Here is a 17,094-nt window from a genome sequence, read left to right on the forward strand (position 1 = left end):
TCGTATAAATCGATGTGTTTTTTCATGTCCTCGTACACGTCCTCGGTTTGAATCTCCATCAGCAGGGAATCCGTGTCAGTGTACAACACTTCGCACCTGTCGCCGTACTGTTTCTTGAGCTCGTTGTAGTAAAAGTCGTACATCAGGTGTTTGGATAAATCGAGGATACTCATCCCAACGTAAACAGGTCGGTTGAATTTTATGTGACTTTTCTTCATGTGTATGGCAACTAGGTCATCTGTGAATATTTTATTACGGTTGAATGCCGGACTGGCTATCAATTTCCTGAGCTTGTCTTCCTCACTAGATCTAACCAGTTTCACGGTTACGCGTTTCCTCAGGTTTTCCATAGTCTTACCAAACACCGAGTTGTTCATGAGTTTGTAGAGATTTTTTTCAAAATCACTGGTGGCTTTTTTCCGTAGGTCTGTGTTCATTCTGATGTAGGGCTCCATCCATGGGCTCTGGTCAAACATGAGCACCCTGTGTATTTTGGCCAGCCTCATACCCAACGACAGGTACAGCTGTAGGTTGCGATAGTGAACGATGTACTTGGTCTTATTCATTAAGTTAGGCACGAGTTTTTCAACGTCCGCCACACGACCACCTGACAAGTTATGTTGGTACTCAGACATCCAGTCTGTGTTAACCTTCATACGTTCGGGTGCAAGGGGATAGCTGTTGTGCGATGTGTGTAATTCCTTGGGATACTCTAAGTCAACTTCGAGGATATACCCTTTGTTCGAATCTGGTGCAATGCTCATAATATCAATGTTTGGTACCCATTCGAATCCTCCTGTAGGTAGATACTGGCTCATGGCCCAGCCGTACAGGTTATTTGCGTCGAGGTAGAGAATGTGATTGGTTGGTTTGTTAGGATCGTAACCTTTCACGTATTGATTATTTGCTTTAGCGTATCGTTTGGATGCCATGGAAATCCCACCTCGCAAGCCTTTCTCAATGAATAAGTGCATGTCGTAATCTGTAAGCAATTCTAAATTAACTCCTGTCTTTTTAAGCAAGGCGTCCCACGACAGACCTGGGCTGGTGTAATACCATGCGGGGTCGAGTTTATACTGCTTGAAACATGTTTGCCGAAACGTCTCGAACACGTCGGCTAACAGCAGTACATCTGTCCTCAAGTACAGATCGTGATAATCGCCAAGGTTCTTACAACCCAGTTTATTCCATACGTTAATCGCGTGCGAGTAATCGTCTCGTGAGACGGACGCCTCATTCAGCTTGCTATAAAAGCAGTCGATAGGAGGTAGTCTGGTCTCTGTGAACTTAGCCCAACTATCCATGTACTCATATGGGTATACGCCCTTCCTCATGAGCAGGTGTCTAGTCTCGGCGTCTGTGTATCGATCTGTGATAGGGAAGGTATTGTTGGCCTTGACCAGACTGTCGAGTGACAACAGGAGGAATTGAAACGAGTCAATGAACCTAAGTCCGTTTAAGCTGAAGGAGATGTATCTCTCCATGTTGTTTGGGATGCACGATATATTACCATCGATTTTCGCAATGGCCTGCATGATCAAGTGTGAGTCGTACCCTCTCAAGTTGTGAAAGACAACGGGGATGTTTATTGTCTTAGGGTTGATTTTAAGCTTGAGGTTGCACGCGTTATGAGCGGCGCCTCTATACTTACCAGTTATGTGACAGTGATCTCTCACCGAATCACCGTTAAGTGGCGAGTCGCACACGTGACAGTTAGTGCTACTGGCGTGAGCTAGCATGTCGGCTCTGGTCATACGCATTGGAGCGATTTTATACAATGCATTCCTAATAATTTTTTCTTCCTCCTGCAAGCACTTTAGAAACCTTTCAGCCGCGTCAGGACCCCTATACACTACCGGAGCTTTCGTTTCCCCATCACAACGGACGACAATGTATCCAAACGAACAGGCTTTATGCTCTTGTGTTTTGTGTGTGAAACTCCCACTAGTGGATGATTCCCCTACAATTAAGGCTTCGAAGTCGGCGTATATAATATAAGGCACAGACATTTGATTCTTGTGATTGTCGAATTTTAGGATATTTTCACCTTCCTTAGGCATGTCGACTCGTATGGCCGTCTGCCCAACACCTTGGCAATCCTCCAGGTGGGATTCTAATAAATCGGCCCGACTGAAACAGTGTAGGCATCGTACACAAAAGTGTTTTTCCCCAACGTGTTTCGACTGGTCGTGCAACAACCGGCTGAGATGTTTTATCCACGTGTAGTGATACGTTTCACCTTTTTGAATCATGAATAAATTAATAACTTGACAATCCTTCACCGGGCTGACCCTGTGTATTATTGTTGTATTACCTTCGTGTCCAAAGACATTTATAGCCAGATTATTCTGTTTTTCTACTTTAGTGATCTGGGATATTGGGGTGGGTTCATCTATACCATCCCAGTTGAGCCCATCGTCCTGTGGATAATTAGAAGGCCTGTTCGGATTAGTGGCAGCTGGAAATAAGGCTGACCTGATAGATAACCTCAAGCAATCGTTTCCTCTATTCTTAACGTTTACTATGGCTTGTTTGTTCTTATAGTAGGGAGGCAAGGCTAGGTATGACCCACCTCTGAACGGCACGTATTTAGCTATATCTAGATAGACATTATCGATTTTATCTACAGCCCACCCGGACCCCATGTGTGTGTAGCGTTCTAGGTATTCTCGTATCTGCTGAAAACTATTATCGATTGATGTGTCAATGGTCTCTACATGTGTGACGACCTCTTGTTTGCCTCGGAAGTAAGGTTGAACATACTCAGTGGTACTCCCAACCTGCTTATCGAGTGACATTTTCACTGTGATCTGAAACTTGATACTTCCTAGATTATTTAGTTCCTGGTTGACCTTATCAGCTATCAGAGGCTTAATATCTGTAATGTCTATGTTTCTATCAATGTGCATGCGCCAACCTCTCAAATAATTGCCTACGGCGTGCTCAGTGCGCACGAACTGTAGGTCAATAGCTCTATTCTGTCGTAATAATTCTACAAGCTGTGGTTTTCTCATACGAGAATACCCGCCTAAACCCAAATCGTGTGCCTCGGCTTTCAGTTGTTTTACAGTGGGTACAGGGGTATGTGATAACAATGCGGTTAACCCGGCTTTCCCCAGTTTTGAATAACCCGTGTATCCAAGCTGTTTCGCTTGAGCTTTTAACTGTTTTACCGTAGGAGGGACTTCTAAACCTAGTAATCTCAACAATGCTGGCTTCCGCATTCTAGAATACCCGATAACACCTCTCTGCTTTGCGGCCCGCTTGAGCTCGCGCACAGTAGCCATAGTGTTTACACCTAAGAGAATCAATGTCTAATTGGTCGGCAGTAACTCTTAAAAAATATTTTCTGGTGGCCGGGTACAATTCTAGACATTCTGTCAAATCGTCCCACGTACCTGGTAAAATATATAGTGTGGCTGTTTCAATCCAGTACTCACCTTGGTTATAGTATTCCTTGTATTCACTTATACTCGAAAAACGTTCTATATGGTATTGAGACGCGATATCCCGCTCCCATTCGAAGGGGTGAGTATACTTAACACCCTCTTTAATCCATACCACGTCCACTATTATCTTAAATCTGAAGCTGCCCCATAAGGCCAGTTCATATTTGAATATGTTTTCCACAGACATAGCTATACGTAGGTGTGTATAATCTCTAATTGGAGTCTATCTTGAGCAGTCGCCTACGTTCTTTTATGTAGCCTTTTTTATTCTCGTATATGAGTTGATGCCTGACTACGTTCGCTCCGTGAGCTTTACATAAACAGTAGTGCCCTTTAACCCCGATACCACACACAGAACACGTGTAGTTAGGACTTCCCATATGGAAACAACAGAACCCCTGATTCCTGCATTTCCTACCACAAGCCTCGGTCTTCCCCATAAGTATATATTCGCATCGGTATGGAGCGGGTCTCATGTTTACTTATATAGGTATTTTAGTTTAATTGCTTTGCAACCAACGCAGTAGCTGCTATACCCAACACTATGAAGCCCAGTTCACGATTCATTTGTCCCTTGGATGGTGTGTAGTACTGAGCGAGTGTGGGTTTATTGAGCGCTTCCAATCGTTTACCAGTTAGTAGATAGTAGTCTTTCATTCCTTCATCGACATCGTTGAATATTTGAACAGCATGGTTTTCACGCTGGAGTTGTTCGTTAATGAAATCGAGCCTCTGGAGGCGTTTTTTAGCGTACTCGGCCTGTGCTCTTTGTAATTTCTCAGTAGCGAGATCGTGTCGCTTCCTTTCTTCCTGTATTTCAGCCGCGTGATCATCTCGTAGTTTCGAGAAGAGGAAATTACTCCCGGAAAATGCCAGGGCATTCACTAACGCCCCACCGACCATCATAGCTATCGTGGCCATCCCTATATTTATTTCATTATATTATCAGGTATGATCCCTTGTTTTACTAGGATGTCTTTTGTGGCCATCGCCATACCAAGGTTCATTATGAGCATACCCATATCCTGCAGGTTGAAATCTAGCTTGATAGTTGGTTGTTTAAGCACCATTTTAGTCAACCGAGCGTACCCTACTGCTAGGCTAGCTACCACTGTGGCGTGGTATGCGTCGTTGACGAACGTTTTCCCCTCAGACATTATGTATATGATATAAAATATTTTAAATTATAACATGATATGCGGGTCTACCATGGGGGATACCCCCATACCCCCACTGTTGGGGGTTACCTCACTGTTGGGTTGTGGCTCACTGTGGGAGGTGTATAACCATGTTATAACCACGGCAGCAGTTACGCCTACAGCCAACAACAGTCGGGTTGGGTTGGTCACTTTATGTTGGTTACACCACCGTTTTTTACCGGCAGCTACTCTCTTAGGATTCTTCTGTCTGGTTACTGTTGGAGGTACCTCCACTGAAGGGGTCACTGTTGGGGGTGGGGTCTCCTCCATCACTGTTGGGGGTACCTCCACTGGGGTTTCCTGTGCAGCATCCATCTATACTATTATTATTATTCTTTCTCTCAAATTGACAATGTTTTGCCGTGATAATCGCCGCCGTCACTGGAGCCAACAACATACCATATTTGTGGTACAGCCCGCAGCTGATAGAGCTCACGGCGTGTTCGATAAAAGGGTCTTTCTCGAGGTCCTCCCACAGGTAAAGTCGGCGCTCTGGTGGAATGGGAAGGAATTGTGATACAATACCGGTGTATATCTGGGTCATAGCCGATCCTATTGTTTTTGTCATTTCTGCTCCGAGCCGAGACTCGTATCTAGCGTATAGCTTATCGATTTCTTCGGCTGACATTTTGTGAATTTTATCCGGGGTGTAGTCTCCAAAGTAATGTTTGGCTTTGCCGCCAACAGCCAACGCCACCAGTTTCTCTCGCTTGGGGGAATCCCCAGTTGGGGAACCCTCCACAGACAATTGTTCGAGCAATTCCTCACACTCCATCTTATAATATAACAAGTAAGATTTAGTTTTAACTATATAATACCCGATGCAAACAAAACACAGAGAAATGAAAGTTAAGTTGCACACGACAAATACTTCAAATATCATAGCTATGCTTAGCATTTGCTTAGCTTTGCTTAGCTTTGCTTAGCTTTTACTTAGCTTTGCTTAGCAAACTATATATGCTACTGGTTGGTCGGTCTTTAGTACGAGCTTAGCGTGTTTAGTTTCAGCGAGCTGTTTCTTTACCCGTTCCCGTTCTAATTTACTCATCACATCGTTCTCTCTCAAACACTCCTCAAACGAATCCCTGTCCTTGCAGTGAAATAAGGCCACCCATCGCGTCTGCTCCCTGAGGTCTTTCAACACCGAGTTGAACTTCTGCGTTAGCACCCAGACGCTGTGATTTGCATGCCGGCCGGAGAAGGCCAGGTACGATAGCATGTCTCTCTTTTTTGTTATCTCGCGATTAGCGCTGCAGTCGTCCAGTATAAACAGCGTCGGTTCCCCTTTAAATTTCTCGTGAAGAGCTTTCAACCAGTCCTGCAGGCGTGTTCCAGGGTCGATTTTGTGTACGTCCGGGTCCGTCATCACCCAAGGTCGCGCGTACGTTTTATTCATGCTCAGAGTAGGGCACATGATAACGATGTTATCGAACACATCCTTGTAGTAACCCTCCAACATATCCAACACGAAAACGGTCTTACCACAGCCAGTCTGCCCGCATATGATAGCGCAGTGTGGGTCAGTGGGGAGGTGGGGCAGTTTATTGTTGGGGGGTATGGGGGGGTACCCCCCACTAGTAGATGGCTTGCACGAATCTTCCATTGTCTATATTAAGTTGCGCGTCCATAATAACGTACAGATATAATTTCAACTTACCAGCGGTTTGAGCCTTCTTATTAATCTGGATGGTTATCCCTTCGCTGCCGTTATCTATACGACGCCCGCTACCGTGCAGTTTATCATCATCCGTGGATCGCATGTCCAACCATAGGGCGTACTTGGTGGTCAGGTATTCACCGATCTGCACGGAGCCGAGGTCCAGGTCCTTTATTATGTAATCCCCCACTGGTAGCTTTTTTATCTCATCCCACTGCTGGTGTGGTCTCATACCATGACTGAACAGCTGGTTGGGCACGCCCTCGATGGTCACTTCCACCTTTTCAATCTCGGGGTTGAAAAACTTCTCGCTGTCCCTCCGGAATGGATCGTAATCCTCCACGGGGACGACCAGGATACCTTTCATCGATCGCGCCGGCACGTTCAGGTTGATATTCCACACAGTGTCGCTCTTATCTCGCACGACTGATCTATGCCTCAGTACGCGATCGTATAGGATAGCCATCTTCCCAGAGTACTGGCTTCGAACCTGCCTGGCCAGCTCCGGGCTAGTGACCATGTCGAACTCCAGAGAGATGTTGTCTATGGCATAACTGGCCTCATCACCGTTCGGCGTACGCACTACTTTGCTATAGTCGTTAAACGTGAGCTCGTATTCGAGCCTATCACCCAGCGCGGCCTGGTAAAACGGCGTGTGTCCCGTGAGCAACTCGAAGTCGAGCGGCACGCAGAATCGATTCCCGTATGCTAGAGCGATGGCCTTTTCACCGTCCGATAGCTTGTCTTGCTGGTCTGTCGTGAAGACGTATCCTATGCGCGCCCGGGTTGATTTGCTGATACCCTGGTACACATCATTGACTCGTTCTCTCTCGCTTTTCCAGAGATCCTTGTAGCAGTGAAACACGTCGCTGTCGTCGATGCTCAGCACCTCGTTACCGCTGATCTTGACGGTCGTTTTCTTGATGATAGCTCGGCCCACGTTCCGCACTAGCTCGCGTTTGTCGTTGTCGGAGGTCAACGTGATATTAAACGCCAGTCGAACAGTGCCTGGTACAATGAGGTCATTCTCACCAAGGTTTGGAAATCTAACCAGCAGAGTTTGGTTCTGGTCTATCTTGCTGGGATTGTTGGTGATGGTCACCGACTGTCGCACGGCTCTGGCACCTAATGGCTCTCTCAATTTTCTGAAAGGATCTAATTTTCTACCGTACATTGTTATATATAAATAAAATATATTTAAATACTAATGGATGAAGACATACCTATGGATGAGATGCCGGGCGCTAGTGCCCAGGCATCTGATGAGCAGGAGACCTCATTTACTAGTTCACCATTGAGCCAACAACTTTTAGAAACAACGGTAAATGATTATTACGAAGGATTAAAAAGTGATAAAAACTACGTTGAACCACAGGGTATATACCATAAGAATTTTTTTATTGATAAAAAGGGTGTTCTACGTCTTAAGTCTGCCCCAAAGGTTGACCTCTTTAACAAGATCAATAAAAAACCACTGGCCTTGTCAACTCTAGCCAGCCGCAATGGTGGTGTTGAATTTATCATTGATCATCTAAACATGCCTGATTACGGTGGTGCAATACCTAAGACCGTTAAAGAAGATCTGCAAGCTACCAGATCCCACCTCACCACTATAGATGAAATGACGCCAGAGCGTGCTACAGAAGCCTCGGACAGCATAGAAAAACTGTTGAGCACCTACTGGGACAAACCGTTACCGGGGTTTGACTTTCCGGTAAGGGAACTGTACGGCTTAGACGAAGCCGTGAAACGCGTGCGTGGAGAACTCATGAACAACATGGGGAAACTGAACGAAATCGACGAGCACATCGCTAGGGAAAAAACCAAACTCACCGAAACTGACGACGATGATATGAAGAATCGTATCAATGAACGAATACGTGATTTAGAAGACGAGAGACGTACACGATTGGAAGCCGCTTCCTCGAATCGTGAACATCTTCGATCCCAGATCAGTCGCATTCGGGAAACAATCGATAGAATACTGAACGAAGATACAACTTTAGCCAACAGGATTCGGATATTGTTCCGGGAGCAAGGGATCACCATCGCCAGCATTCTGACTGCATTGGGTTTCATTATATCAACCCTGGTGGTGTCACTGGTGGGGGGTGCCCCCACACCCCCAAGTGCCGGCGGTGGAACTCCAGGCGGTGGTGTTGGTGGTGTTAAAGACTGGATCAAAAAACTCGGGGAAGGCCTAGCTAAACTGGCTGGTAAAGCCGCCGAAGCCCTTCCCGGCATACTGGGTAGCATCGTCTCGTGGTTGTTGAGCGCTCTATCTAAAACTGCCATGTGGCTCAGTCAAAACCTATGGGCAGCCATCGTCGCCGTGGCGGGTCTGGTGTACGTAGCGGCTAAGAAATCTTTAACCAAATAAGTCCCAAAGTTACCCCACCAATCACTAAGGCTGTTTTATTATCAATATGCTGCTGATAGGTGGTGGAAACCCCCACACCCCCCGGGGGTACCTCCACATGAACTTTAGGCTCCGGTGGTGGCGCCACTATACCCGTTTCACGTGGTTGGATGTGTGGGATATGTGGGGTGTTAATATCGGGGTTGATACCCAACTTTTGGTCCGCCGTGGCTATGACTATTTTGTTGTTATAACCCACCACTTTTTTTATTCTCAGTTGCATATCACTCGGAGCCATGTATAACCCCACGCCGAACACGTAATTGACTTTCGATCTGGCGTATTCTAACACGTTTTGGTAACGGTCGATGGCCCGCGGGAGATCAACTGGAGAATTGATAGCATCCTCAACGTTGGAAACGAATTGTGTCTGAGCGTCGTAAGCAGTTCCCTTACCGAGGATGTTAGAACGCGTCATCGACTGCGCACCCAACACCGCCCACACGTACGTTCGAATCGAGTCGTTCAAGCGTATTGTACCAGCACGAGTGAATCCTTTCGATGTTTTTGAGATCATTTTAGTCCAGGCTGTGGCTGCATCAGGACTGGTTTGCTTTATACAGCTGACATGGATCTTTTCATTCGTTGTGGGGCCTGTAAATGTATGCCGGTTTGGGTTGTATGAACCATCTTTAGAACCGGCATAATATTTTCCGGACCTGTAGAAGTACACGAGAACTATACCGAGACCATGGTTCACACCAGGAAGGCGAAAGTCTTTATTCGTTGGAATCTCAAACTCCCCACAAATACGTTCATAAGCGCGTCTATCATAGGGGTTATTCGTCATACTCCACGCTTTATCTTGGGGAAGAGGAGCACTTATTTCCTTCAATATTCGTCTCGTTTGATAATAAATATGAAACAAAACAACCGCCTTACTCAGTTCGTCTATACCATAGTCTGGTGTCACACCCGACCCTGTCGTCGCACACCACACAGCAAAGTTGAGTTGGTTCTGCCAAAACTGCATTGGGTTTTGATTCCAGTTTACCACCGCCTGCGCGTTATTAACGGACACGACATACTTTTCAAAGATATCAATAAAGGTTGTTTTAAACCCAGTACCATCTGCATTCACCACGATTTTCAAGTGTGCTAAATCCATATTATAATTTATAATTCATATATTATAATATGTACATAACACTTCCAGGAATAACTAGCGGTGAGGCCGTTCAGCTGACGCACGCGATCGATAACACGTCAGGTCAACTCGAAGTCGCACTCTGCGATATCACCTACCTACCGCAATGGACTAACATTAATATCAGCAACAATAAGCTGTTCGTCAGTGGAACTCGCAGTCAAATAACTGACGGCTACTACAGCGTGTGCTCGCTAAACGACGAGGTCTTCAAACCCCTGGGAGCCGAACTCAAGATGAACGACTCAAACGGCACAGTGGTGTTAATCAACAACGGAAGAACCTCCTTGAGGCTCGGCCGACCATTAGCGAGGATACTCGGTATGTCTCCTGACGAGATAAAACCAACAACAACCGTCACAGGCACGAAGTTACCCGAACTAGTACCGTACCGAGAGCTATACATTCATCTCGGTCAGGTGAGCACAACGTATAACATTCAAGGAGGCCACCCTTCCACTATACTGAGAGCAGTGCCGGTGAAAACTGAGAAATTCAACGACGGTAGAACCGAGTCGTTTTCACCACGGCAGTATAAGAGATTAACCCAGGGTAACATACCTGAACTGACAATATCGGTGTTAGATATAAATCATAATCCTGTAAATATAGGATACCTCAGCTTAACACTTCACGTAACATGACCAGCGCACAAGGGCCCGGAGTGAAAAAATGCGTCAATATCGGGATCTCCGACCTCGGAGACACACGCGGTTTCGACGCTCCCGGAGTAGATGGTAAATCATACGCCTTGCAACTAAAAAACAACATTTACAAACGCGTTGAAATCCCCTCCGGTGGAGCCCTAAGTGATATGATAGATACCACAGGAGCAACAGCCAACACTAAGTACGCCCTCGTCAACACCGGTGATGACAACTGGAGAATATACCCATCATTCGGAGGTAAACTGTTCGACTTAGACGATGTTGAGAGCACTACCGTCGTCAAAAACAAACCATATATGCTCGTCTTCACCGAAGATGACAAGTGGGTGTTGTTACCCGATAACAAATGGTTTCTCAATATTAGACTCGTCTCCCCTTACGTGTTCACGGATAACAAAGACAACCACCTAAACAAAGTCGTGAACAATGGAACCCTGCTCGTGGCTTACGTCCCAACTCAGAGACGTAGCATAGTCGTCAGCCCAGTCAACACTATAGCAGCCCACATGCTATCGAGTAAACCGGCCATGCAAAACGTGAAATTGCAGTTGGTGTCTGAATTCGAAGGCGTGGTTAAGATACTAGAGAGTCTACCGGCAAACTCAACACTGTTCATCAAAGTCTACCTAGGGGAACCATCGGGGAATGATGTCGAGATCGTGAAGGGGATCAAACTCGGGTGGGTGAAACGACACCAGTTTCAAGTTTGCAACGTTTACGTGCGGGTGGGTGTCGACTCCAAGACCAGTCTGCAGGGGGTCAACGTGATCGTAGAAAACAAGATATCACTAATCAATATCTTCCTGCCTGACAACATACACTTCATGGGTATAAAGTTAACCCCTGAATTATTATCAGAAAACCAGTTGGAAATTATATCATAATAGTATAATAATGACCAGTCATCATCCCAACACTACACTTAACGACCTGGGAGATACGGAGGGATTCGATCAGCCTGGTGAGGAAGATGAATTATACATCCTGCACTTCAAAGACAACGTGTACAGACCGGTGCCGTTACCAGATTTTAAAAAACCTAAATGGTTGATCAACTTAACACTCACCTCACCTTATATCACAATAGACGAAAATAATTGGCTCACTAAGATTAGGAACAACGGTATCTGGGCCGGGGATTTCATTTCGGAGAGGGGATTAGCACTCAGACAACCTGCTGGTTACGACAAAAAAAGGTTATTATCAACTTTCTTCGAAAATAAATTAACATTTAGTAATCCTGAAATAATAACCCCCCCTTTCACACTCATCATAGAAGTCTTCTTTACGGATTCATTCGATAGAGACCCCCCAATAGTACACCAAATTTTACCCGGGGTGTCAATACGCTGGGATTACACACACGATTATTGTCGTATTGTTATACAACAGGATACCACTGGTCCTATAAACCACTTAATAAACCTCAGTGGGGTTTTTATTAGAATAGGATATTTTATTAGCCTCTCACCTATTGCCCTGTCTACTAATCTAGAACTTATAGGCTTCAAATACATTGATAGATTTTTAACTGAACCCCAATTAAAATATCTTTCAAAATATATATTATAGGATGGGTCTGTACCCAGTCGTAGAGGAAGTAGCGAAGACGTTGGAAACCGTAGATGGGTTCCGCTTGAGGCAGTTATGTGATGTGAAACGCCAACTAGAACAAGACCGTGACACGCGGAAAGCTCTATGTAAAAAGTACAATAGAGCTTTCAATATCGTGGATGGGGCTGACACTACCCTTATGGCAACCAGCATGGGACTAGGGGCGGCAGGCGTTGGGTTGTTAACCACCATCGTGGCTGCACCTATAGTGTTAGGTATTGAAATAACGGCTGGGGTGACAGGGTTGGTAGGGTTGGCGCTTAAGTTAGTATCACGCAGACTTAATCGTAAGGCATTGAAACACGACGAGATCAGGGTTCTGGCCGAAGCAAAGCTGAACACAGTGAGTGAGCGAATTTCCACGGCACTCTCTGACAGTAAGATCTCAGAAGAGGAGTTTCGTTCAATCCTCTCTGAACTCAAAAAATATAACGGAATGAAACAAGATATTCGATCCAAGTCTCGTACGTCTGCTATCAGCGAGGACGAGAAAAAAAAGTACATAGAACAGGGGATACAAAAAGCCCAACAAGCCTTTATTATGAACACCAAAGAGATCGTAGGCGGTTCACGTTAAACTGTTTCCTCGATATAAACATAACATAGCCGTAAGCGAGCCACCGATCCTATATGGTCAGTCAAAACTTACAACATAGATAAAGTGGATATAAAAGCCGACGAACCTAACTTGTACTACTTGAGGGATGGGCCGGGTAGGGGTTTTGTAAGAGAAGAATTATTGATCGTACCGTACGGCACAGTGTTACCGCCTGCCAAGTCACGGTAAACGTGATGGCGTGGCTTTGTGGTAGGGGCAATAATAGCAAGAGCTAAGGGTCCCACCAAAGCCTCATTTAGTAAATGAGGCTTTTTAGAGGGGTTTTTGAAAAGTGTTTTCGGACTATCATTCCCTATACTACTCACTTGGTGACTGGATGGCCAAGGATCGAAACACCAACAAAATTATTTAGGATTTAAACTTGTCTCAAAATTCAAAAGTTTCCATTTGTATGATATGAATGTGACCTGTGTGGAAATAGGCCATATATTGACACTGAGTTTTACTGTTGAGCAGTTTGATATAGTGAGATTATCAAACTGCAACAGTTTCACACAATAATCCTACATGCGATCAAGTTGTGTGGTTCTAACAACATATCATACAAGAGGGTACCCAGTCCAATTTTATATTCTGTGAGTTTCTGTATAGTGAAACACCTGGAGTAGCTTCACAGTCTATCTTACCTCTCACTCTGCACTCACTACCTATGTCTTGAAACTCTCATGCTCGCTCTCTCTCTTATCTTACTGAACCTGAGGAAATCTGGACTTGCTTCATTTAAGTAAGGCTTTAGCACCGCAGAGAAGGCTTGGCAGTTGGCACAATAATGTGGTTTAGGGACTGTAAGACAGACTAAGGTGGGACCTTCATCCAAACCCAGCAATTTCCAAAGGTCTGCCTCACAGTCCTTGAACCACATTATTGACAAATGACAAGACTGCAGGCAGTCCCAGTCATATTTATATGATTTTGGGAGCACATTCACTAAAACTCTCAATTAACCTCTTTGAAAAGGTACATAGGTCTCAATGCTTTCTTCCAAAAGATCTTCATTGCCGCACTGGCGTCAGAATGGAGTTGAACTCACATGGAGTTAAAATGATTGCAACAAGTCACGAAAACAGTCTCAAGTCACAAGATGTAGCTGCTGTGGTCTCGCTCTGGCTCCCATTTCTCAAAACAATTTTAAGTTTTTGCTCAAATTTCAAACTGAGCTGACAATTTGAAAAAGCTGACTTTTTAACTCAACTGCATTTCTAAGATGAGAAAGCTAAAACAAGAAAAGTAATCTATCCACCAAACTCAAACAGTCTGTGTGTGGGCGTAATATCAATTTCAGTTTATTCTGGGAAATGCATTCCCCTTCGTTTTCTCAAACTTGTTTAAAAGCTCTAACTTAAGTAAAAACTTTTGGTCATAATCAAATCACACATCCTGTTCAGTACATACACAAAGATGTGATCCGTCACCAAAAAGTACGCAACTAGTGCGATCTGTAGTCGCAGCCAGGTCTGAGTCAGATCCTGTCTTGGTCTTAACATACTCTTAGGAACAAAATAGCAATGTGAACCAGTTGTTTCAGATACAAATGATGATCATATGCAATACAACTGACACAGTTGTTGCTGGCGTTGTAGGGACTCTGAGCGGCAGAGAGAGATAGCTGCCTTGGAGGCCCAGGTGTACCGCTTTGCCGAGATACTTAGTGAGCAACGGGCAGCCACACGGGACAATGTGCAGCGCAAGCAGGCCCGTACAGGGGAGGAAAGGGAGGAGTCAGATGAAGAGGAGTTCTCTGATGATTCTGATGATGATGAGGAAGATATTCCCTACAACCCTAAAAACCTTCCCCTTGGATGGGATGGCAAGGTAAGGCTGTTTGGAGTGTGTTGTTTGAAAACTCTACTCAATAATTTTTGGTAAGCCTTCTATTCATCTGGGCAGTAACTGTAGCTCAGGATGAGATGTAGTATTTCTTATACCTCAGTCAGAAAACTGAGTTGTTCTCCACTGCTACCCTCTTGTCAGTTGCTACTACACTATAGGCAGCTTTCTTTGACTTCGGGACTACCTCCTGAATCCTGTTCCTGAAAAAGAGCCACAGTCCCGTGACAGTGATGCTGGTGAATAATTTCACTGTTAGAAGGTAACTTACAGACTTATTCCCAGCTGAACATTTCACAACCACTGATTGTTCCACTTGTTAGCAAGTTAAGGGTAATCAGGTCTGTCATATATAGTGTTACATGAAGGTTTTAATGATGTATTGTTAAGATTATTATAATGAAGATTGCGCCTCTGTTATGTGGAATATCTTACTGGTTTTGAAACGTCTATAATTTATAAAGTTATCCTATCTCATGACTTGCACTTCTCTCTCTTGCTTCCATGCTGAGTGGAATGAATGAGAACTTTCCCTGTAGACCTCTCTTGTCCATATGCCCGTGTTCCCAAGGCTGCTCTCCTTTTAGGACAGGTCCCCAGTCCCATGCTGAGCATGCAACACGCTTCCCTGTCTACCCACGTGACTACCTCAGCGTGATTGTTCTTCTTTTGTCACACAACAAGGTGGATGAGTTATGGCTTTGTCATAGAGTTGAGTTGCTTTTATGTCATGGGGAAATCATATCCTCCAAATAGAAAATGTAAATTTTGTCCACTGTTTAAAACGGTATTTGGACCCACACATCTCGTGTGTTGATTGTGTTAGGCAATGATCATGGGAGAAACGGTGTGAGAAATGCACATGGTTATCTGCTGAGAATTTCAAGGCTTATAAACATGTCTGTGCTCGTAGAATTGCAGACAGGGCTAGGAACACTCTTGTTGACCAAGGCCACACTCCAACCAAGAAACCCACCCTCATGGTTCGTTGTTTGAAATCACCACCCTCCAAGGCAGAGGATTTTTGGATGCATCGTCGGATTCATATCTCTTGGAAGATGTAAAGAAACTTTTTGGGATGCGTCCTTCACGTGGTTCAACATATCAGGGCTGTCCAAGGGTAGCTATGGTTGATAAACCTCTAGTGTCTACAGGCTCTCCTGACCTGTGCTCTACACTTTTGGGTTCTGGGGCCTCTGGTTCACCTCAGTGACAACAGTTGCTTTGGTTCATCAAGCTGCACCACCTGCGTTGCTGAAAGAATCCTTTTCTCCAAGTCATCCCAGTTCATGTAACTGCTCCACCAGATTGGGAGGTCTTCCCAGACTGAATCACCCAGACATTCATATTCACCTGTCCGCTCCAGGTCATCCCATCGGGAAGGTGTGCCGGGCTCTTCTGATAGATCTAGATCTCCAGATCAAGTTTGATCATCCCATTATTCTGCCCCCCTAACAAGACAGCATACTATAGTTGGATTGATTTCACTTATTTGTTCCCTGCATAGGCGCCAGTATGGTTCCTTGGATTGTCAATATCCTGATTCTTCGGTGCATACTACTGGGGTGACAACTGGTGGAGCAGTTACAACTTTACCTGAATTGTGGAACCCTACCCAGGATTCCTCTCAGGGGCCAGATTTAAATACAGTACTTTGAGCTATTACGGTAGCATGGAATCAATCTTCGACTGCCTCGAATTCAGTTCCCGTTGCGTCAACTGGCAACATGTCTTCCTCTGGTGTGTCTCATCAGTCTTCTTCTCGCTCTCCAAATAATTTGGATGGATGATGCATTTAGGAAATTGAAATATGTTAAGGATGGTTTGTCTTCACCCAAGTTCACCTCACTGTCATGGTTTTTCTGTATTTGCTTCATCACCCTTGGTTGATTAGGATATTTGCCTTGTGTGGCAAGTGTGCTGTGTCACATTTCTTTGTGGAAGACAGAGAATGGGCACATATGGATTTGACTGTTCGTCGTACACTACCCTTTATCAATTGTGCTATTTCGGCAGTGAACGCCGTTGCTGCAGCTGTTGACTGTGCCTATACTGACCAAGATGCTTATATAAGGGGATGGATGTCATTGGTTCTAAACCAGTTTAAGATCGTTCCAGACCAACTATACCATTTCTTATCCACCCGGCATGTATATAGTCGACACATTGTCAGTCCGACTGTCTGTCCGCCTGCCCGACCATCCATCCATCTGTAATGATTTTCTTTCCGGAGCATAACTCAAAAAACATTCAATATTTTCAGACCAAAATTAGTAGGTATAATAAGCCGAATCTATGGTTGTCCATTTTGCTGTTTAGTTTTTGAGATTTATTATTTTCTCAGTTTCCATGGAAACGTTCCAGACTTAGTCTCAAAAGGGAGGGGTGTGTTTTGTTTCTAGAACACAACTCGAAAACTTCTTGATGTGTTTCAGCAGTACTTGTCATATGTGTGAGGCAGATCTCAAAGTGGTGCCTTTGCGATTTTCAGATTT

At 44.8% G+C, this 17,094-nt stretch overlaps 1 protein-coding gene across 1 annotated transcript in view; it reads left to right on the forward strand.

Moving 5' to 3' along the window:
* Positions 1–17,094, forward strand: part of LOC137287023 (splicing factor 3A subunit 3-like) — an 84,281-nt gene that overhangs the window by 49,792 nt on the left and 17,395 nt on the right. The window contains exon 13 of the mRNA XM_067819119.1: positions 14,353–14,584. Within this exon, the coding sequence (XP_067675220.1) occupies positions 14,353–14,584 (232 nt within the window). The remainder of the gene's footprint in view (positions 1–14,352; positions 14,585–17,094) is intronic.

Source organism: Haliotis asinina, chromosome 6 (genome assembly GCF_037392515.1).
Source record: "Haliotis asinina isolate JCU_RB_2024 chromosome 6, JCU_Hal_asi_v2, whole genome shotgun sequence".
NCBI classification, from domain to species: Eukaryota; Metazoa; Mollusca; class Gastropoda; order Lepetellida; family Haliotidae; genus Haliotis; species Haliotis asinina.